The following is a 24,260-nucleotide window of genomic DNA, read 5'->3' on the forward strand; positions in this document are numbered from 1 at the left end:
ATCAGAAAAAGAGAAGAGTGATGCTAGGATATAGTAGCCAAAATGAAGGTGCTATATTTATTTGACATCAGACAATGTGGATTTTAGGGCAAAGGCATTACTTGAAATAAAGAATGACAATGCACCATGATGAAAGGTTCAGTCTACCAATTGGATATAATTCTAAAATGATATATATGAAGTGACGTGGCCTCAAAATATATAAAGCAAAGATTGACAGAATTACAAGGAGAAATTGACAGATCTATAGTCATAGTGGAAAATGTAAATAAACCTCTCCCATTAATTAATAAGCATATAAGTGATATGAACAGCACAATAAGTTTGATATAGTAGATCTGCATAGAACCATACATCTCCCAAATTACAGAATACACATTCTCTTCAGGCACATGTAAAATATTAATAAGAATCATGTACTAGACCACAAAAAAGCACATCTCATCAAATTCTCCAATGACTCTGTATCATACAGAATATACTTTTTGTATCCATATTGCAATGTAATTAATTTGAAAAGTTAAAAAATCCTTCTTACGAATAATTTATGGATCAAAGAAAACTCCTAATGGAAATTAGAAAATACTTAGATGCAATCAGCTTTTAAAACACTTTGTATCAGAAAACACTCAAATGGAGGGACATTCTACACCATGCCTAACCAATACTATTCAAAACACTATATCAAAATTTAAAGATAAAGATAAAGCAGGATTTAGAGGTAAAATATTAGCTTTAAATGCATTTATCAGAAAAAAAGGAAAAAATTAATTAGTTAAGCATTTGCTTCAAATATTTGGAAAAAATAGAATAAATCCAAAGGAACAGAAGGAAGAAATAATAAAAAGAACTGATTTAGTGAACTATGAAATAAAGAATCAACAAAATAAAAAACTGATTTCTTGAAAACACTAATAACATGTATAGAACTGATCAAATAAAGAAAAGGAACAAATGAAATACTTGGAATGATAATGAGAACATACTGTGAAAAGTTTTATGCTGCTATGTTTGAAAACGTAAACAAAATGAAAAATTTTCCTGAAGGAACCAAGACTAACTGAGGTTAATTTTTAAGGAAATAAGAAGGGGAAGGAGAAGTATCCATTTTGTCAGATTTTATGATACTGTAAAATTTTAGTCATTAAAACAGCATGGTAAAGGCACAAGGCTAGGCGAATTAAGGAAACAGAGTACAGACCTTAAGAAGAGATTCGGATATTATGAAAACCTTATATATGACTAAAGTAACATAAATTAATGGGGGAAGGGACGAACTGTTCATTAAGTGGTGTTGAGGAGATTGGCTAACCTTATGAATAAAAGATGAAAGTAGATCCGTATTTCATAGGATACCAAAAATAAATCCTAAGTAGATTAAAGAACCAAACATGAAAAACAAAATTTGAAAACTTTTAGGAGAAAATATAGGAAGATATCTTTATAAATTTGGGGTAGGAAAGAATTTATAAACATGAAAGGGAAAGCACAAATCACGCAGAGGAAAAGATTAAATATTTCAACTCAATACATTAACCAAGAAAGGACTGACATCCTGCCAGTGAAGTGCCTCATAGCCACAAGTACAATTCCATTTGTGTGTGTGTGTGTAAATATATACATGTATATGTCTTATGTATTCCCTGAAGAAACTCTTACCTATGTATACAAGAAGGCACCTTTGTTTGTAATCACAAAGAAAACAATGGTAACAATCTAAATGTTCCTTTGGTATATTTATACACTGAAATATTTTATGTACTTTATACCAGTGAACTAGATTTATCTCTCTACTGAATGTTCCTGCATCCTGGTTTACTGTTTATGGTAGATGTCAATATTGTTGACCACACATTCCCTTTCTTCTGCTCACATAGCAAGTTAGTTCTCTCCCACCTGCTTTGAAGTTAGGTAAGACTCAGCGACTTGCCTTAGTCAACAAAATGTGAGCAAAGTGATGTGTATTGCTTTGGGGGGGAGTTTTCAGAGCCACTGCCCAGTTCACTCTCTTCTCACTGCTGCTGTGATTGAATAAGCACACACAAAAAAATCAGTGCAAAGCTTCCGTCACGAGGAAGCTGTGTAGTGCAGTGCTGAGTGCCACCTTGCTGATCATCACTGAGGGCATATTGTGGGTGAAAAGAAAATGTGTGCCGTTTAAGCAACTGGGAGAATGGAGGCTGTCTTGTTACTGCAGCCTGAGCTACCCACGGTGTGATTTATGTCTCAGCTCAGTTTACCGTGCATCTTGTGCCGCTTCCTTTAGTTCTGTCTTCCAAACCACAGAATACTTCTCTTTCTCTGTGGGGTGGAAGTCCTTACTAAGTCTCTAAATATAGTCCTTTATTTCTTCTCCTTTCACAGTCAGATGGGGGCTTTTCTCTAAGCCCCTCTCTGCTAGGAAACCATCCTCAGAGATTATTTCACCAGCATTTTTACTTGTTGCTTTGGAGTTAAGCTTCATACTCAAGGGATTCATGGCCAGAAAACCCATCCTCTCACTCCCTTCTTCCCTTTCTCTCTTCCTTATCTGTGGATGGCTGTCCTCATCTGCAGAGAGTACAGCAAGCAGTGAAGGTGTATGAGATGAGGGCTTGAAAACAGGCATCCCCAACTTTGGAAACTGTATGCATTGCTTAGAAGATGATTTACTCCCCATCACTATGCAGTTAGAAATGTTTTGGCATGGTAGTAGTACTATTCACCCTCTCTCTTTGCATAGAGCATAATATACTGAAAAGTACAGTGTATATCTAGTAAGCAATTGTCTTGTTTTACAATCTACTTTAAAATTACATAAAGTAAGCTACATAGCTTGAATGCAAGTAGCTAAGGTTAATTGTAGATTTTGGTTAAATACATTAAATATTCTGAGGAAAATTCCAACACTAGTAAACGCACAAAAAAGGTTCCAGTGGACTTAAAAGACCCTTCATCTTTCACCATTCTCTTCTCAGTGTTTACAGAATCGACATCATTTTTTGAACAGCTATCATTTAGTGGAAACCCTAGACTTTTATAAATGAACAGGTTGATGTAGACTTGAAACATATATAGAGACATGAAATCAAAACAGAACTGATGTTTCAAAATGCAGCAGTTCTTGAACAAAGAGATGAGCATATGTGTTGAAATGCTCAGGATAGTAAACAAACAAGGGAAACACATCATGGCTGAAGACAACTGTATATTCTGAAAAGGGATTGGTTCCATGTTTTCCTATGTTATGAATTCTAAAATACTGAAAAAAATATAAATATATATTATATAATGCTTCTTTAAACAAATGTGCTACATTTATTAAGTGAAATAAATATATACAGGTTCTAGGCCCCACTTCAGACTTCCCAACCTGGGGATCTGGCAAAAGGACTGGAAATCCCCAGGGAATCTGATGTTGAAGATTCCAGTGGGATTTGATTACAGAACTTTCACAGAACTGGGGGAAACAGAGACTCATGGAGGGCACAAAGAAAACCTTGTGTGAACCAGGGCCCAGGGGAAAGGAGCAGTGAGCCCCCAGGAGACTGAGCCACCCCCAGCCTGTGAACATCTGAAAGTCTGCTGTGGAGATGTGGGTCGACAGTGGCCTGCGTGGAGACAGGGCGCTGGCAGCACAGTCCTGGGAGGTGCGTGCTGGCCTGAGTCCCCTTGAAGGCCACCATTAGCCCTGCCACAGTGCCAGGACTGGGTTGTCTCAGGCCAAACAACTAACAGGGAGGGAGCACAGCCCCACCCATCAGCAGACAGTTGGATTAAAGGTTTACTGAGCATGGCTCTGCCAGCCAGAGTAAGACCCAGTATTCTCCACGGCCAGCCCCTCCCATCAGGAAGCTTGCATTAGCCTCTTATCTTCATCCATCAGAGGGCAGATAGACAAAGTAAGAACTACAGACCCACAGCCTCCAGAACAAAAACCACAATCACAGAAAGCTAACCAAAATGATCACATGGATCATAGCCTTGTCACAGTGAAGGGGCTTGTGTAACTCAATGAAGCTATAAGCCATGCTGTGCAGGGCCACCCAACACGGATGGGTCATGGTGGAGAGTTGTGACAAAAATGTGGTCCATTGGAGAAGGGAATGGCAAACCACTTCAGTGTTGTTGCCTCAAGAACCCCATAAACAGTATGAAAAAACAAAAAGATATGACACTGGAAGATGAACCCCCTAAGTCAGAATGTGTCCAATATGGTACTGGGCAAAAGCGGAGAAATAGCTCCAGGAAGAGGGCTGGGCCACAACAGAAATGATGCCCAGTTGTGGATATGTCTGGTGGTGAAAGTAAAGTCTGATGCTGTAAACAACAATATTGCACAGAAACCTGGAATGTTAGGTCCATGAATCAAATTAGATATAGTCATGCAGGAGATGGCAAGATTGAATGTAGACATCCTAGGAATCAGTGAATTTAAATGGATGAGAATGGGTGAATTTAATTCAGATGACCTACTGTGGGCAAGAATCCCTTAGAAGAAATGGAGTAGCTCTCATAGTCAGCAAAGGAGTCCAAAATGCAGTACTTGGGTGCAACCTCGAAAACAGCAGAATGATGTTGGTTCATTTCCAAGGTAAACCATTCAACATCAGAGTAATCCAAGACTGTGTACCAACCACTGATGCTGAAGAAGCTGAAGTTGACTGGTTCTATGAAGCCCTACAAGACCTTCTAGAACTAACACCAAAAAACAGATGTTCTTTTTATCATAGGGGATTGGAATGCAAAAGTAAGAAGTCAAGAGATACCTGGCATGTAATAGGCAAGTTTGGCCTTAGAGTACAAAATGAAGCAGGGCAAAGGCTAACAGAGTTTTGTCAAGACAACACACTGCTCGTAGCAAAGACCCTTTTTCAATAACACAAGAGACAACTCTACACAAGGACATCACCAAATGTTCAATACCAAAATCAGATTAATTATAATCTTTGCAGCTGAAGATGGAGAAGCTCTATACAGTCAGCAAAAACAAGACCTGGAGCTGACTGTGGCTCAGATCAGGAGCTCCTTATTGCAAAATTCAGGCTTAAATTGAAGAAAGTAGGGAAAACCACTAGGCCATTCAGCTATGACTTAAATCAAATCCCTGCTGATTATACAATGGAGATGAGGAATAGATTCAAAGGATTACATCTGGTAGATAGGGTGCCTAAAGAACTATGGACAGAGGTTCCTAACAGGAGGCAGTGACCAAAACCATCCCCAAGTAAAAGAAATATGAGAAAGCCAAGGTGGTTGTCTGAGGAGGCTTTACAAAATAGCTGAGGAAAGAAGAGAAGCGAAAGGCAAAGGAGAAAGGGAAAGATGTACCCGACTGAATGCAGAGTTCCAGAGAACAAGAAGAGATAAGAAGTCCTTCTTCAGTGAACAATGCAAAGAAATAAAAGAAAATAATGGAATGGGAAAGACTAGACATCTCTTCAAGAAAATTGGAGGTATCAAGGGAACATTTCATGCAAGGATGGGCAAGATAAAGAACAGAAATGGTAAGGACCTAACGAAAGCAGAAAAGATTAAAAAGAGGAGGCAAGAATACACAGAAGAGTTGTACAAAAAATCCAGATAACCACAATGTTGTGGTCACTTACCTAGAGCCAGACATCCTGGAGTGTAAAGTCAAGTGGACCTTAGAAAGCATTACTATGAACAAAGCTAGTGGAGGTGATGGAATTCCAGCTGAGCTATTTAAAATCCTGAAAGATGGTGCTGTTAAAGTGCTCATTCAACATGTCAGCAAATTTTTTAAAAACTCAGCAGTGGTCACAGGACTGGAAAAGGTCAGTTTTCATTCCAGTCCCTAAGAAAGGCAATGCCAAACAATATTCAAACTACTGTACAACTGTGCTCATTTCACATCCTAGCAAGGTAATGCAAGGCTAAAAATCCTTCAAGCTAGGCTTCAGGAGTACTTGAATCAAGAACTTCCAGATGTACAAGCTGGGTTCAGAAAAGGCAGAGGAACGAGAGATCACAACATCTGTTGGATCATAGAGAAAGCACGGGAATTCGAGAGAAACATCTATTTCTGCTTCATTGACTATGCTACAGCCTTTGACTGTGTAGATCACAACAAACTGTGGGAAATTCTTAAAGAAATGGGAATACCAGACCACTTTACCTGTCTCCTGAGAAACCTGTATGCAGGTCAAGAAGCAACAGTTAGAACCAGACATGAAACAACAAATTGGTTGGGAAATGGGAACAAAGTACATCAAGGCTGTATATTGTCATCCTGCTTATTTAACTCATATGCAGAGTACATCATGCAAAATGCCAGGCTGGATGAATCACAAATGAGAGTCAAGATTGCCAGGAGAAATATCAACATCAGATATGTAGATGATACCACTCTAATAGCAGAAAGTGAAGAGGAACTAAAGAGCCTCTTGATAAGGGTGAAAGAGGAGAGTGAAAACGCTGGCTTAAAATTCAGCATTCAAAAAACTAAAATTGTGGCATCCAGTCCCAACACTTCATGGCAAAAAATGGGGAAAAAAATGGAAACAGTGACACACTATTTTCTTGGCTCCAGAATCACTGTAGACAGTGATTGCAGTCATGTAAGTAAAAGATGCTTCTCCCTTGAAAGAAACGCTATGACAAACCTAGACAGCATATTAAAAAGCAGAGACATCACTTTGCCACAGTGGTCCTTATCAGTTCAGTTCAGTCGCTCAGTCGTGTCTAACTCTTTGCGACCCTGTGAATCGCAGCACACCAGGCCTCCCTGTCCATCACCAACTCCTGGAGTTTACCCAAACTCATGTCCATTGAGTCGGTGATGCCATCCAGCCACCTCATCCTCTGTCATCCCCTTCTTCTCCTGCCTTCAGTCTTTCCCAGCATCAGGGTCTTTTCAAATGAGTCAGTTCTTTGCATAGGTGGCCAAAGTATTGGAGCTTCAGCTTCAACATCAGTCCTTCCAATGAACATCCAGTACTGATCTCCTTTAGGATGGACTGGTTGGATCTCCTTGCAGTCCAAGGGACCCTCAAGAGTCTTCTCCAACACCACAGTTCGATAGTTATATATGGATGTGAGAACTGGACCAAGCTGAGCCACAGAAAATTGTTGCTTTCAAATTGTGATGCAAGGAGATCACACCAGTCAATTCTAAAGGAAATCAACCCTGAATATTCATTGGAAGGACTGATGCTGAAGCTGAAGCTCCAATATTTTGGCCTCCTAATGCGAATAGCCAGCTCACTGGAAAAAACCCTGATTTGGGGAAAGACTGAAGGCAGGAGGAGAAAGGGATGACAGAGGATGAGATGGTTGGATGGCATCACCGATTCAATGGACATGAGTTTGAGCAAACTCCGGGATATACTGAAAGACAGGGAAACTTGGCGTGCTGCAGTCCATAGGGTCGCAAAGAGTTGGACACGACTTAGCGACTGAACAACAATAACAATAAATATGAATGGTTTAGAGAATATTAATAAAACAAGTGCCCGTGTACCTATTGCCTCACTTGAGAATAGAATAAGACCAGAAGTTGAAGCCCTTCCAAGATTTCATCTTGGAAATAAAATCAATTAATGTTTAGACACATTGGTAGGGGTCCCTCGAAGATTTCATATTCCTCTTTCACATATAAGTGAGCATAAATTTTGTGTAATAATTCCCTAGATTTGCTTTTTATTTTACATTTATATATGGATCCCCAAACAAGTTGTATTTTTAGTTTCGCCATTTTAAAAAACTTTGTGTAAATGAAATCCTACACTGTGTTTTTCTGCGCCTTGCTTTTTTCACTCAGCATTGCTTTTTGATTCATCCATTTGGATATAGCTGTGGTTTATTAATCTCAACCACTGTGTGGTTTCCCATTGTAGTAATATTTTGCAGTGTTTGTATCCATTCTATATTTTATAGGGTATCATGTTTCTTTATAATAAAATTCTTTAGTGTTAATTGTCACATATGATTTGGTTTGTTTCAGCCTTAGGTTCAACTTTTTAAAAAACTGTTTGGCATGTGTTTTAAATGTGTTCATATCTTGAGGTAGTCAGTATGTTCTAATTTTTGTTTTATCGTTGATAATAATTAATTAATTTTGTTTTTAGAAGACTGTTGGGGTATATTTGGCTTCTTGATGCTGAATCTTGTTTTGGATTCACAGTTCCCATGGAGAATGTTGCAACAATCGCTGATTGTGCCAGTGTGATTGAAGGAGTCAGTCGGAGCCGAAATGCCTTGCTGAATGGGGACACTAAGAACTACGACTGGGATTCTGGTTATACGTGTCATCAGCTAGGAAGTGGTGCGATTGTGGTTCAGCTGGCACAGCCCTACATGATCGGGTCAATACGGTAAGAAGATTCCCTTTCATTTATTACTTTTTAAATGGAAGACACATGTGCAAATTGTGTTTTGGTACATTGGTGATCCCAGTAACTTCAGTGAAGATCCTCCTCTGTTCTTGCCTCTAAATTTGGAGAGGAGCGGGTGGAAAGGGAGGGACAAAGTTATACAAGGTGCTTGTTTGGATTTTCTGATGGTGAGATGCCGCAAAATTAGGCTTGTGGAGGGTCTAGATGCAATTTGTGGAGGGAAAGGACTAGGTCTCTCCCTGGATATGGCTTACTTTTGACTCATGTCTCAGTTTGTTCTGGTTAGGGACTTACAGGATAATGTCCAAACAGGCTATATGGAATCAAAACTCATTTTCAACTCTACTAAATGACTTAATGTATGAACCAAACATATCTGAGCCTGAAACCTGGTACTAAAAGACCTTTTTAATAATCTTCATGTCTGGACTTTTGGTTGTTGTTTTCATTTTGTTTTGGTTTGCCTTAAGAAGGGAACTTGAATCCAATATTGCTTGATTTGTAGGACTATGTGATTTTTAAAATATAAGACTGGTGACATCCCCCAGAGGATATACTTTAGTTCAAGAGCCATCTGGATCTTGAATAGGCTTCCCTTTTTTTTTTTAAGTTCTAAGAGGTCTCTGAAAGATTGTTGTGTGTGTCTGTGTGTTTGTGTATACACACACAATATTAATATACTTATTAATATATATATAAAACACAAGAATATTTTACCCTGTATCTTAACCTTCCAGAGGTGGAGATGTTGGTGAAACGTGATTGCCTTCCCCCACATTGTTCTCCACCACAGCTGCCTTATGGTTTTCTGTTCTCATTTTATTTTAAAGTTAAAATCTTGTAATGAAAGAAATAGCACAAAAAATAAGATGTTGTTGTTGCTCAGTCGCCCAGTCGTGTCTGACTCTTTGTGACCTCATGGACTGCTGCACGCCGGGCCTCCCTGTCTCTCACATCTCTCAAAGCTTGCCCAAGCTCGTGCTCATTGCATCGGTGTTGCCATCCAGCCATCTCACCCTCTGACTCCTTCTTCACCTTATGTCCTCAGTCTTTCCCAACATTAGGGACTTTTCCAACAATTCAGCCATTCACATCGGATAACCTAAATACTGGAGCTTCAGCTTTACCATCAGTCCTTCCAATGAGTATTCAGGGTTGATTTCCCTTAAGATAGACTGGTTTGATCTCCTTGCTGTCCAGGGGACTTTCAGGAGTCTTCTCCAGTACCACAGTTCAAAGGCATTAATTCTTCAGCACTCTGCCTTCTTGACTGTCCAGCTCACACAACCGTACGTGGCCACTGGGAAGACCATAGCCTTGACTGTACAGATCTTTGTCATCAGAGTAATGTTTCTGCTTTTCAACACTGTCTACGTTTGTCATAGCTTTTTTGTCATGAAGCAGTTGCCTTCTGATTTCATGGCTGCAGAGTCCAAGAAGAGGAAATCTGTCACTACTTCCACCTTTTCCCCTTCTATTTAGCATGAAGTAATGGGGCCAAATGCCCCCTTTTTTAATATTTAGTTTTAAGTAAGCTCTTTCACTCTCCACCTTTACCCTCATCAAGAGGCTCTTTAGTTCCTGTTTGCTTCCTGCCATTAGAGTGGTATCATCTGCATACCTGAGGTATTTGATATTTCTCCTGCCCATCTTGATTCCAGCTTGTAACTCATCCAGCCTGGCATATCTCATGATGTACTCAGCTTATAGGTTAAACAAATGGGGTGACAGCAGACACCCCTGTTGTACTTCTTTTTCAACCTGAACCAATCAGTTGTTCCATACAGGGTTCCACCTGTTGCTTCTTGACCACATACAGGTTTCTCAGGAGACAGGTAAGATGTTCTGGTATTCCCATCTCTTTAAGAGCGTTCCACAGTTTCTTATGTTCCACACAGTCAGAGGCTTTAGCCTAGTCAGTGAAACAGAGGAAGATGTTTTTCTGGAATCCCCTTGTTTTCTCTGTGATCCAGCAAATGTTGTCAATTTGATCTCTGGTTCCTATTTCTTTCCTAAACCCAGCTTGGACATCTAGAAGTTCTTGATTTGCATAATACTGAAGCCTGGCATGCAAGATTTTAAGCATGACCTTACTAGCATGGGAAATGAGTGCAACTGTCCAATGGTTAGCACATTCTGTAGTACTACCCTTCTTGGGAATCGGGATGAGGATTGACCTTTTCCAGTCCTGTGGCCACTGCTGGGTCTTCCAGATTTGCTGACATAGTGAATGCAGCACGTTGATGGCATCATCCTTTAGGGTTTTGAATAGTTCTGCTGGAATTCCATCATATCCACTAGCTTTATTAACAGCAGTGCTGCCTAAGGCCCAGTTGACTTCACGCTCCAGAATGTCTGGCTCTGAGTGACTGACCACACCATTGTAGTAATCTGTTTCATTAAGATCTTTTTCGTACAGTTCTTCCATGTATTCTTTCCGTCTCTTCTTGACTTCTTCAGTGTCTACTAGGTCTTTACCGTTTCTGTCCCTTATTGTGCCCATCTTTCAGGGAAACGTTCCTAGTTATCTTACTGTTTCCTGTTCTCATTTTAAAATTAGCATTTGTAAAGAAAGAAATAGCACAAAAAATAAGGTAGTAGGATTCTAATAGGCAAAGGTTTATTGATGTTCAAGCTAATAAGTACAGAAGTTAGTCTGCTTGTCGATTCCTGAGGTACACTGACAATTGATGCTAAATTTCTTGGAGAATTCATTCTGTTAATTTCTTCATTTAAATTGTAAGCCTCTTTTCATAAAGGGTCATGTACAGGCTGAGTACTCTGGGCAACAAATCACAGATAGAAAAGCTGTGAATTTGTCCTGCAGGTCCAAGAGCTCACATTGTGCTTCAGAAGGGGAGGGAGACAAGCCACATTCAGTCTGGACAAAATAGAAGTACAAATAAACTTCTCAGCAAACAACACCCCCTCCTTCCTTTTTCTCAGCTTCATGCATTAACTAAAGTAATCATGAGCCACTTATTTAATAAGTCATTCTGGAATCCTTGTCATAAACGGTGTGAAACTTATCTGCATATTTCCCATTACAGTCTTTTCCTCTGTACTTTAAAAATCTGGAAAGCAGTTGTCCTTCTCTTGTATTATAGTCTCCACAATTGCTTGAAGATTACCAGTCGTGTCTCTGAGATTACATCTGCAATTTCTTTCAGCAGGCTTGTTGTGTAACTCATCTGACCAGGAGACTTGAAATCATCTAAAGTGACTGGATACTCTCTCTCTTTCATTTCACTATTTGGGACTTCAATTTTCTCTTTATTATGTTTGTTCTGCCATTTCTAATTTGAAGATCCGTCTTCTTGCCAACGAAGATAGAAGCAAACTGGCTGCTTAGCAGCTCTGCCCATTCTCTTTTAATGTTCCCTGTATTCTGTCTGCTTACCTGGTACCACACATCTCCCTGCGACCTAACACTGGTCCATGTGCATCTGAAAGCAAATGTCAGAAATGGAGTCCCATTCTTCTCTTTCCCTGTTCAGGTTGCCTCATACTGTGATTTTCTCATCTCATCTGGTATATCCCACCCAACCATCCATCCACTGAGCCAAAAACATGGGAATCTTCTGGATTCCTTCCTTTCCCTCACCTCCCCCACAGAACAGTCAGCTGTCAATACCAGCTCCTGTATATCTCACAGATCCTTCCTGTCTTCCCCACCCCAACTACCATCACCGTAGCTGCACCTTTGTAAGTTCTCTTCTCTGTCTAGCTCTCCCTTCCCTACCTGCAACCACCTCCCACACCATTAACACAAGTCTCATGTGGTCCTGCCCCTTCCTGAGAGGATTCATGGCTATTATTTGCCCTCAGGAGAAAGTTCAGACAAAGGCATTAAGAACTTGTGGCTCCCTTCTGTCTGTGCAGCCTGTCTCCTGCCTCTCCTCCCACCCCCACACATAATATCTCAGCCTGTCCAGCTACTTGAAGTTTTGCATGTCACCCTCTCCTTTCCTCCAATTCTTTGAACATGCTGTTCTCATTGCGTGTGTATCTCACTGTCTTCTCATCGCTTCTTCTTACCTGGCTCTATGACCCCTTTAAGACCTCACTCCTTTGGGAATGCGTCCCTAACCTTCTGTCATCTCCTGGGCTGCTTCAGACATCCCTAGTCAGTGTATTCTGTGTGTAATTCCTCCCAGGGCATTTGTCATGTTCGTATTATAATTGTTTACTTACTGCCTCCTCCCAGTCTCATCTGATATATAAAGCCTGTGGCAGCTCAGAATAAGTGTTCCTTGACAAACTGAATGTGCAGATGAGGTAATCCGTCAATAAAAAAGGAGGATTATAGCAGATATAGTGGGAGATCTAGGATTTTAGATCCAGCAGGGACTTCATGAGGTTGTTGCCAAGGTGACAACTCAGAGAGAGACAAACAGGCTTTTTGTGTGGCAAGGCTACCTTGGCTTCTAGCTCTGCTCAAAGAATCACAGATGTTGAATCTAACTCCAGAAAAAGGTGTCACTGGAGCTTAAGAGAGACATAAGAGAACAGTCCCATTTGGTTTTCTTTAAAAGTGAAATGAAAATGGTTCTCCCAAACAATTTTTCTTTTCCTGACTCAGAGGGAGTTGGTGAACATGAGTACAACCGAAGGCAGTATTGTGTATGTCAGCACTGTGTGAAGCCTCCATCATCCTTAAGCCCAGCTATTGCTTTTGCAGAGAGAAAATCCATGCAATTGAAGCCCCAAGTAACTGGCTGAACACTCAAAGAGACACGTCTCTAGGAAACTAACATTATGTTGTCAGGAACTGCATTTACCTCTTCTGTGACATGATCAAGAAGAGGAAAGGGAAAAGGATTTCTCCACTGCCAATGCCTGTGGGCAACGGTGGATATCTTGGCAGGCCATGGTTAGCAGCATCTGATGTGTCCAGATAGCTGCTTATTGACAAATGACAGGTTGATCAGTTAGTGACCTTTGACCCCCGGCTTCTGCTGTCGGTGATGACTCAGTTGCTCTCCTAGTCACTGTGTCCACAGAAGCCCAGTGATTCTGAATCACACCTAAAGGGAGAGCATTCCAAAGCTGGGTGACCAGCATTTTCTCCAGCCAAGAGGGAGGAGTCTGGCAGTCCTGGAACCTCTTCCTCTGGGGGTCCAATCACATGGTACACTAACTGTAAATTTCAGGTTTCTTTGGCGATGGTGAACACAGAGGCAAAGGTCTCAAACATAGGATTATCTTGATCACTGCATTCTTTATTCCTAAGAAAGGACAGAGTTGCCGCGTGGGTAAGATTTCTCTTGCTCGTGTGTTTTCATCCATATATGCTGTTTCTTCCTTTCCTGAGGGTTTCCACTGTAGCTGGGTAGACAAGCAGAGCTTCTTTCTTGGCAGACAATGACCAAGGCTAACCACCGTCTGTGAGACCCTAATCCAGCTAGCGTATCTGCTACAGTAAGTACCCTTGTGGGTCCTGAAAAGGCAGGCCTGGAAACATGATCTCTGATTGTCTCCTGCCTCCATTTTCTTTCATTCACTCAACAAACATTTATTGAGCCTTGTACTCTGTGCCAGGCACTGTTTAAGCCCTGGGGATACAGCACTGAATACAGAAAACAAGCATCAGTGCTCTCACAGAACTGACGGTCTTGTTGGGGGGAGGCAGGCAGTGGTGGGTAACCAGTAAACAGCACAATTTGTAACGTGTCAGATATTTCAGAGATGGAACCATCAGGAGGGAGGACTTGGATGTGGAGATAGTGCAGTTTTAGATTGGGTGGTCGGGGAGGCCTCACCTTGCAGAACCGGAAGGCTGGGAAGGCAAACCATTTGGGGACCGGGGGATGAGCCTCACAGGCAGAAAGCCAGGGCCCTGCTGCACGCATGTGAGCACAGAACAGGCAAGGCAGGTTCAGGAGCGGCAGAGAGGCCAGAGTGGCTGGAGCAGAGTGACGGAGGGAGAGCCGCAGGCGAGGGGCGGAAGGGGGTGTTCAGGGTGGCAGCCCTGAGATGTCTTGTCACTGTTCCTGTTAATATGTTCAGTCACCAGCTCCCAGAACCATTCCACCTGCTGCCATAAACCCATCCCAGTGTTTGTTAGCACTGTTAGAGGAGAAGTTTCTTCACTGAGCAGGGGAGGGCAGAGCTGGGGAGCCCTCATGCCTTTAGAAGCTACCTTCTTTATTCCTGACCGGCCTTTGGCCAACCAGCTCCCAGGAAAGAAACAGGAGGCTAGGACGCCTTGAGTTTATATGAAACTTTCTCCCCATCCTTGGCATTTATTTCTCATCCCCAAGAGCCAGAGCAGGCAGTTTAACTTGGAAATAAAGGTGTTTGTCTTTGTTGTTGCTAGGTTTACAGGCACAATAAAAGTTATTCATTTTGAGAGGAAATGAGAGAAATTGCCTGGAATGTGCCTTAAAAGTGGGTAACTGAGTAGTAATTATATCATTTTCATGCCATTTTAAAAACATTAAGATTTAAATAACAGGAAATCTTCAGAGGCCTGACCGCATAAAAAGACTAAGGTAGAGTCATAGTAACTAACCAAATCTACCTGATGTCTTATAGTCCCTCTGTTGCCTAAGGTTAAAACTTACTGTCTTTCTGCTTGCTAATCATGATGTCCTGTTAAGTGTTTTGAGGTTAGTATGAGAAATCACATATGCTGCACATTAAGCATGCCTGTCGCCCAATCTTTTTCAGCTAATAAATGACAGCACTTTGTTTGAAACCCTAATTATAAGATAGTTAATTAAATTAACAATTCTTACATTAGCTTGAAAATGATGGTTTTGTGATTGATACGAGCAATACTGTAAGTAAAATACCCATAATGCTTTAACTAACCTAATTGTGAGTAAGTAGGCTGTTGAAAGATTGAAACAGCACAGATAGATGAAGCTAAATAAACCTACAGCCTTCCTGGGTATTATGAGGATTAAGGAGTTAATGACACAAAAATATTTTTAGTTCCTCAGTTGGAAAATGTTATATGAATATAGTATGTTAGAACAAAATGAATCCAGCCCAAAGTATGTTCTTGGTGGATAGTCATAATCTCTTTAGTTTGTGGGGATGAGTCTTTTACTTTGCAATAGGAAAAAAAAAAAAAAACAATTCTGCCACTTAAAAAGTTAGTCTGCCACAGAACTTCTGAACCACAAATTAGTTCATGCCTTGCAGTTATTAAGCATGGATAAAACAAAACAATAGCAAGTTGATCCTTGAAAAAAACACCTAGATATGCCACTGTGGTCCTTATTCATCCCAGCATATTTTTCCTTCCTTTTGAGCTTTTAAGTCCATTCTCAGTTCAACTGGCCTTTCACTGTTGTGTGACTGCAGTCATTCCGGGTTATCTATTCAGGCTATAAATTAGAAATCCAATTTCTTACTGCAATTTTTTCCTTCTTACTGCTGCTGACCACCCCACCAAACTATTGCTCATCCACTTCCCTCCCACAGGACAGGCACAGGAAAAAAGAAGAACCACAAACCATACCATTTTTGCCCCTTTCAGTAGCTCCAAATGAACGCCTAGTGCAATAAGGGTAGGGAGAGAAATTGAACCAGTGACTCAAGTGATGCTTTATAGTTATATGAATGTTTTCTACATGTGTGCTGCCCTCAAGTTCTCGTAGTCCCACAGATAATCTCAAGTTGAAGATAGTGATTGTAGTGTTGAGGTGAACTTGGGTCTTTGCAGCAATTTCCAAGTGCCTGGTACAGTACTCCATGCTGTGAGTACTCAATAAACACTCATTGACTGAGCTGACAACATAGTATGTTAGTGCAGCTAAAGGGAGTCCTATCTATCAACTAAATTGGACATCATATTTGCTCAGTGTGTCTGTTCTAAGCATATGTGAGGGAACTGCTAAAGATCTGGCATCTCCCGCAGATGACTATGATGAAGCTCTGGTGTTAGGCGCCGATATGAGCACAGGTACGGACGGCTGCCTTTCGTTTCACACTGCTTCCATTTCATTCTGTCTGAGTGCTGCACAGGCAAGCATACTTTTATTTACATTAGGAAAACCTACTTTGTGACCTAGAGAGCTAAAAATTTCCTTTTTATAGTCTAAAGAATACAACAAACATCTAAAAATATGACTCTTCTGGCTTGGATTAAGATTGCCTATAATTCTAGTCAAAATGGAAAAGATATTTTACAAAATTTGCTTCATATCAGTCATGCTGAATGTCGTCTGTCACAGCCCTGAACCAAAGAATTCTTCCTTGTCTTGCTGATCCATGATTTATTTACCAAGCGTTGTTTCTCTCACAGCCTATCTACATTTCACTAAAGTCTTCAAATATCACCCTCAGACCTCAGAACTCTGATTCCCAGAACAATTGTTGAATAAAAAATTTTATCTGTGGTTCCCAGTAGATGTTAGAGTCTGAACCATGTGAACACTAAGGGGACCAGAAATCCTGGAGCCTAGAAATGATAACAGAGTTTGGGGGAACAGTAAATATGTCTCAGCTAGATTCATCCTAGAGGTATTTCAAGACCAGAAAATATTACTATGGCAACTCAGTTGCTTGTTAAAAATACAGGAAGGGGACTAGAATTCAGATATTCTTTGGAAAAACAGGAAAGGTTAAATCCTCCCCCCAAAAAAGTGTGTGTATGTGTGTTTGTTTGTTTATGTTTGATTTATCTCACATGTCAACCATTAATCTCCCTTGTGCGATTAGAGAACTTGACAACTAGTCATCATAAACTATAGCTGAATACATGAAAAGAAAAATCCTTTCAGTTTTCAAAGATTAACCCATCAAGAAGACATTTTTACAGAGGATATCAACCCCATTGGACCCAGTATTTTATGTGCAAATATATGTTTAGTAATTATCCAGAGCTGTTATTTGAGACCCCTCTAAAACAAATACTTTACCAGTAGTGCTTTAAACAATCATTTTAATAACTGGAACCGTTCACCTTGGAAGATCAAATGAAGGGAAAGCATCAACCTACTCCTTCTGTGGTTTGAGTCTGGCGATCTTTTAAAGGCTGCTTCCCACAAGGTTGGGCATGCGGGGTTACAGAAATGGGGCTGTTCTCATGAAGGCTAGCAGAAGTACAGGGCTTTCAGCAAACTGACCAGAATTTCTACAAATTTAATACATCAAACTGCTCAAATCTGTCTTTTGAGTATTAAGTAAATGAAGCTGTTTTGAAATCTGATGAAGGATCACCTTCATTTAAGAAATTACTCCTTGAATTAATATAACACAGTAATCTATCTTTGAAAACCTTCAGTCCTCAGGGACTCTCAAATCAGATTTCCCAGCCACCTCCAGGAGCACGAATTTGTCACCTTGTGAAGATGCTTTGGGTGATCTCGGTAGCACCTGGTGTCTGTCTGTCTCTCCCCCCAACCCCCTCAACTTTACGCTTTGTAACCTGGTAACCACAGAGGCACTGGACCATAACATCCTTTTATCTCTGGTTAGGAACAAGCAGAAGCACAGAGATCAAGAACAACTGTTCCACCTCCCCATCTTCTCCATCCATCCACATCCATTGTGCATCCTTCTCTTAAAAAGAGTGATTATGATGACAGGCTGGTTGGTGCCCTTAAAGGACTACTTTCAGCAACTTGCCTGGACACTCAGGGCCTTAAGTGGGGCTAAGAAATTTTTTTTTTTTCCTACTGTGTTCCGTTTCATGGGGTCGCCAAGAGTCAGACAGGACTGAGCAACTGAACTGAACTACCTCTTTCAACAATGTATCAGATTCAGTATAAGGGCTATTGGTTACATAGATAAATGCAGAGTGTGCTTTTTCTTCTGCCTGGATTTTCTCTCTTGTGCCCTTAAGAGCAAGTGGTAAGGATCCTCTTTCTTCCTTTTACCTTATGATGTCTGAAACTATGTCCCTCAATGATTATGACATTACCAGCCTTGCCGCATTATCCTTTTACTGTAACCAAATACCAGTCAAGACTGTTTCGATTTTCCATACGATTTAATGGTCCTTTTAGTTGTTGTGTCTTTCAGTAGCTCTGGAGGTTTAGCTGCTTCAGTGTCTCCATTTAAAATGTGGAGAGACTGCAGCATAACTTGAGATCCTTTTCTTTTCTCCACCGTGAACATGGCAATTACAATTTTTTTTTCACAATCCTACAGAGCCTCTTATGGCCTTAAAAAGAAATTGAAAGAAGGCATTGTATCTTCTGGTTCAGCCCACCCTCATTTCCTGAGGTAAATTATAGAAATTTTTTTCGTTAAATATTGTGGCTTAGACTTGACAACATTTATTTTTATTCCTAGCCCTTGTGTGCTCCAAAGAAGCTTGCATTTGGCTTCAAATAACAAAGAAACTGATTAAGAAAGACTGTTTATTTATGGCTGCACCATGCTGCTTGTGGGATCTTAGTTCCCTGACCAAGGATTGAACCTGGGCCCTTAGCAGTGGAAATGTGGCATACTAACCACTGGACCACCAGCGAATTCCCAAGAAAGACTTTTTTTTTTTTTTTTTTAATTTTTTATTTTTTTTAAATTTTAAAATCTTTATTCTTACATGCGTTCCCAAACATGAACCAAATGTTTGCTTTTAAAAAATTATTTGGTTTTGTTTTGCTTTTGTTTATCTGTTTGGTTCTCACATTAAAAGTATATGGGTGGGTGGCTGCTAGTATTGGTTCTGCAGTTCAGTGAGCTTTTTGATTATCTTGGTCTTTTCCCATTGAATTTTCGCCTCAGAGAAACAAGACAGCTGATACAACTTTAACTACCACGTCTGCATTTAGGCAGGAAGGAGAAGAACAAAGGGAAACACAAACTTTAAAGTGTGGAGAACCCTGACAGTCACGTCTGTCTCTTTTTATTAGGAAAAGCCAAAGCTTTATTTGAAGCCCCACCTAGCCAACTTCCACTTAGTTATTAGATAGAACTGTCATGCCATCAGCCCTAGCACAGCTGGCAAAGAAGTTGAGGGTCGTAGCAAGGAGTTGGCTCATCCAGTCAACAACTCTGCTGCAGACCCCTACCTCCTGCTTGACTTTTCACATCTGCTTTGGGATTTTTATAAATCTCCATATTTCATATGCTTGTTTTTTTTTTAAAAAAACAGCTTTATTGAGATATTCATATAATGTATAATTTGCCCATTTAAAGTATATAATTCAGTTTTTTTTTTCCTATTTACTTTCTAAAATGCCCACAGCTTCTGGATGTATCTAAAACAGTAAATATGATAATTTTACTTTATATTATTCTCAGTTTCAGAAATGTTCCTTAAATAAAAAGCCTATATCTGCTTACTGGGTAATTCTCATCCAAAATGAGAAGCATTACTGCTTATGTACATTTGATTTCTTATTCATGAAATTTACCTCTTGGAAAAAACTAAATTTCTGTTACAAACTATTACCAGCATTTAATTTACTGCAATTGGTCTTCATGTTTTACCAGCACAGTGAAAGTGGATGTACCTAATAAAATTTGGGAAGCAGGCAAGGTCCTAAGTGCCCTCAAAAGGAAAATACATTTTATTTGGTGTGGTTTTATTCTAGCTAAATGTATTTTAAACATTTCTGAATTTTTTTTAAAGTTGGCAGTCCATATGGAATCTGTTAACCAGACATATTTAATTAACCAAAACACCTGTTTACCTATACCTCAGGTTAGAGAGACTTGACTTTTTTTCTGTACATATAAAATTCTAATACCAGAACTTCACTGCATATCCATGTTATTTTGTAATGGTAGGTTAATTATGTCAAAAGTCCTGCTAGAGATAACATTTTCAGTTTTTAACATCTGGAGTTTAAAATGTCAGGCCCATCAGCCCTAGAGTGAAAAGATACATTAAAAGACCTCTGACTTTCCAAGGGAATATTGGACAATAACTGTCTTATCACATCTAGTCTTCTTCTAAGTTCTTGGAATGTGGTGTTTGTAAGATTACAGTGAGTATTTCTGGTTTTTGGAACTTTTGAAAAGAGAAGTACAGTAAGTAGAGAGTGGTTATTGCAATACTACAATTCTGTCTTGGGAGAAAAAATTAAAATACCGTCTTCTTTCCCTACCATGGTTTCTTGTGCCTTCCCCATCCCTGTTTTACTCCTCTCCCAAGTGGCGGTCTTAGTCAGAGCCTGTAGTCCCTTTCCAGGGGAGACACTGATCAGATGTGTGAGTTTGCAGGAGTGAGAGGGGCCACAGTTCAGCGGAAGCACTGCTTGTGTCTTCCCCTGGGTCCTGAGTGGCATGGCCAGGGCTAATTCTGCTAATCTGTCTCTCCTCTCTGTTCCTACCTCTTCCCCATCTCTCTCTGCTCTCCTCTATCTTCACAACAAGCAGACACAATCTGTCTTCTCCTTGGACTTTCTTATTTCCTTTTTTATCTTTTAGAGTGGACAGGGTAAGGTTACTACCTCAGCCCAGGGGTAGTTCAGGGCTAGGCAGCAGGGGACCATGATCTGTGCTGTACCCACTCTGCCTCGGTGGTACTGGAAGGTGTATTAAGTTGATCCGTCCTCCATTTGGAAGTGGTAAGAAGCAAGTTTTGTGAGTGGAAGAAGGGACAGAACAGACCTCCTAACTTGCTTTGGGTGAAGCTATTTAAGCATAACCAACTTGAGTATGCCATGCTATGTCTTACATCTCTTGAATTAGAGTTTGGGGCCAAAATTCTACTAGCAATAAAGTATCCCTTTGCTTCCCACTTGCTGAGACTTTCCTTGGTGGGTGCTTACCTCAGGAACCTTGTGGGAGAGGGTAGTTGTGACCTAAGATAATAGACCTTGTTCCTGAGTCCCTTAGGCACATATCATTTAATTGTCCCCTGATGTCTCATGCAAGCCCTTGTCAACTGTTTTCTCAATATCTAACTTCTGTAATCATTTCATCTCTGAGAATTAAAGTTGTGTTCCAGCTCTTTTCCACCCTATGGACTATAGCCCACCAGGCTCTTCTGTCCGTGGAATTCTCCCAAGCCAGAATCTTGGAGTGGTTAGCCATTCCCTTCTCCAGGGGCCTGACCCAAGGATCAAACTCAGGTTCAATCTGCATTTCAGGCAGCTTCTTTACCATCTGAGCCACCTGGGAAGCTGAATAATAAAGCATCTATAACCAAATAGTATACTTATTATGAAGTTCATAATAGAAATAGATAAAGCATTATCTATAAAGAATTGTTTGAGAATTAACAGTAACCCAGTGAATAATATCTTGTTGATAATAGCATTCTTGGTAGAAAGGTAAAATTGCTTTGTCATGATTGTGTTTGCTGTAGTGGGATTTTAGCTGTGTATTTTAGTCTCAGAGAAATGTAAAGAATTTATAGATATTATTTGGAACTTTTGGGGAAGAACATTGAAATAAAGCCCATCCCTTTAAAATTAGAGAGTCCCTTGTACTACAAGGAGATCCAACCAGTCCATCCTAAAGGAAATCAGTCCTGAATATTCATTGGAAGGACTGATGCTGAAGCTGAAGCTCCAATACTTTGGCCACCTGATGGGAAGAACTGACTCATTGGAAAGACCCTGCTGCTGGGAAAGACTGAAGGCAGGAGGAGAAGGGGACGACAGTGGATGAGATGGTTGGATGGCATCACTGACTCAGTGGGCATGTCTGAGTAAGCTCTGGGAGTTGGTGGTGAACAGGGAAGCCTGGTGTGCTGCAGTCCATGGAGTCGCAAACAGTCAGACGCAACTGAGTGACTGAAGTGAACTGATTTTAAATTATTTTCATTAAAGATTCCAAATGAGTGGCTGTGTTAAAACACTAAGCACTATAAGGTTTTTATTGTTCTGTGGTCATAGACTGCCCTGGTCAGCTATCTTGTAAGATGCTTTTTATAATCCCAGGAGACAGCACTGGAGAGATAGCAAGGGGATAGAACCTTACAGATTCGTTTTCTCCTGGTGACTGATTAACAGCCCTGTCTGTCTAAGTGTGGTTTAGTCTGTGGTGCCATCTTCCTGAGATAATAGTGTTTTACTGCTGTCACATTAACTGCCTTATTGTTGACCATGTAACTTTTGTGTGTTACCTATTGACTTTAATGCTCAAAATCCTCCAAGCCAGGCTTCAACAGTACATGAACCATGAACTTCCAGATGTTCAAGCTAGATTTAGAAAAGGCAGAGGAACCAGAGATCAAATTGCCAACATCCACTGGATCATCAAGAAAGTATGAGAGTTCCAGAAAAACATCTACTTCTCCTTTATTGACTACATCAAAGCCTTTGACTGTGTGGATCACAGCAAACTGTGGAAAATTCTTAAAGAGATGGGAATACCAGACCACCTGACCTGCCTCCTGAGAAATCTGTATGCAGGTCAAGAAGCAACAGTTAGACTGGACATGGGACAACAAACTGGTTCCACATCAGGAAAGGAGTATGTCAAGGCTGTATATTGTCACCCTGCTTATTTAACTTACAAATGCAGAGTACATCATGTGAAATGCCAGAGAAATATCAATAACCTCAGATATGCAGATTGACACCACCCTCATGGCAGAAAGTGAAGAACTAAAGAGCCTCTTGATGAAAGTGAAAGAGAAGAGTAAAAGAGTTGGCTTAAAACTCAACATTCAGAAAACTAAGATCATGGCATCCTGTCCCATCACTTCATGGCAAATAGATGGGGAAACAATGGAAAAAATGAGAGCCTTTATTTTGGGGGGCTCCAAAATTACTGCAGATGGTGACTGCAGCCATGAAATTAAAAGACACTTGCTCCTTGGAAGAAAAGCTCTGACCAACCTAGACAGCATATTAAAAAACAGAGACATTACTTTGCCAACAAAGATCCATCTAGTTAAAGATACGGTTTTTCCAGTAGTCGTGTATGGATGTGAGAGTTGGGCTGTAAAGAAATTGAGTGCCAAAGAATTGATGCTTTTGAACTGTGGTGTTGGAGAAGACTTTTGAGGGTCCCTTGGACTGCAAGGAGATCCAACCAGTCCATCCTAAAGGAAATCAGTCCTGGGTGTTCATTGGAAGGACTGATGCTGAAGCTGAAACTCCCAATACTTTGGCCACCTGATGTGAAGAACTGACCTCTAGAAAAGACCCTGATGCTGGGAAAGATTGAAGATGGATGGAGAAGGGGACAACAGAAGATGAGATGGTTGGATGGCATCACCGACTCAGTGGACATGAGTTTGAGTAAGCTCTAGGAGTTGATGATGGACAGGGAGGCCTGGTGTGCTGCAGTCCGCGGGTCACAGAGTCGGGCACAACTGAGCACCTGAACTGAATTGAACTATTGACTTTAAATGTCTCTATAACTTCTTCACCCTACTCTGCTGCCTCCATGCTGTTTCGTAGAGATCTGGAGGGTCTTGGTCAAGTGTGTGTTTTGCTTGCACTTATCTTTAGTTTGAGAATGTAGCACCTAGGCCCTTCGTCAGTTCAGGGAACAGAGAGATTTGGGAATGGTTTTCATTTTTAACTGGAATCTCCCTCCTTCCCTCCCTCTCTCCCTCCCTCCTTCCTTTCCTTCTTTCCTTCCTTTACTCTTAGCAGAAATACCAGAAATTTGGGGTGAAAAACAAGCTAAGAATTCTCTGTACAGTTATCACAGTAATAGTGGTGGGATTAGGACTAGCAGAATCTAACAGCTCTGTGTAGAATTTGCTACATGAAAATCTACTGAAAAGTTTGAACAGAAGAAAGGGATTTTAGATGTTTCTGGACTAACCTCAGCCTTAAGCTATACCTTTATTTCTTGCTTTGGTGCCATAGCTGTTTATTGCTCCATATGAAGAGCTTTAGTTTTCTCTTCCTAGCACTAGCAAACTTGTTTTCATAAAGCACCAGATAGTAATTTTAGGCTTTGTATACTATAGTCTCTGTCCCAGCTGCTCCACTTTGGTGAGAGGGCACGCTGTGTTCCAATAAAACTTTATTTACAAAAAGAGGCAGCCACAGGCATTGTTTACCAGTGCTCTTATCTATTCGGCTCCATTTCTCACTAACAGCTCTA

The 24,260-nt window shown here is 40.6% G+C and overlaps 1 protein-coding gene across 3 annotated transcripts in view; it reads left to right on the forward strand.

The window, feature by feature from the left end:
- BTBD9 (BTB domain containing 9) overlaps positions 1-24,260 on the forward strand; it is a 414,205-nt gene that overhangs the window by 296,276 nt on the left and 93,669 nt on the right. For all 3 annotated transcript variants that reach the window (XM_018038719.1, XM_018038717.1, XM_018038718.1), the window contains exon 8: positions 8,126-8,315. In XM_018038719.1, coding sequence (XP_017894208.1) covers positions 8,126-8,315 — 190 coding nt within the window. The remainder of the gene's footprint in view (positions 1-8,125; positions 8,316-24,260) is intronic.

Source organism: Capra hircus, chromosome 23 (assembly GCF_001704415.2).
Source record: "Capra hircus breed San Clemente chromosome 23, ASM170441v1, whole genome shotgun sequence".
NCBI classification, from domain to species: domain Eukaryota; kingdom Metazoa; phylum Chordata; class Mammalia; order Artiodactyla; family Bovidae; genus Capra; species Capra hircus.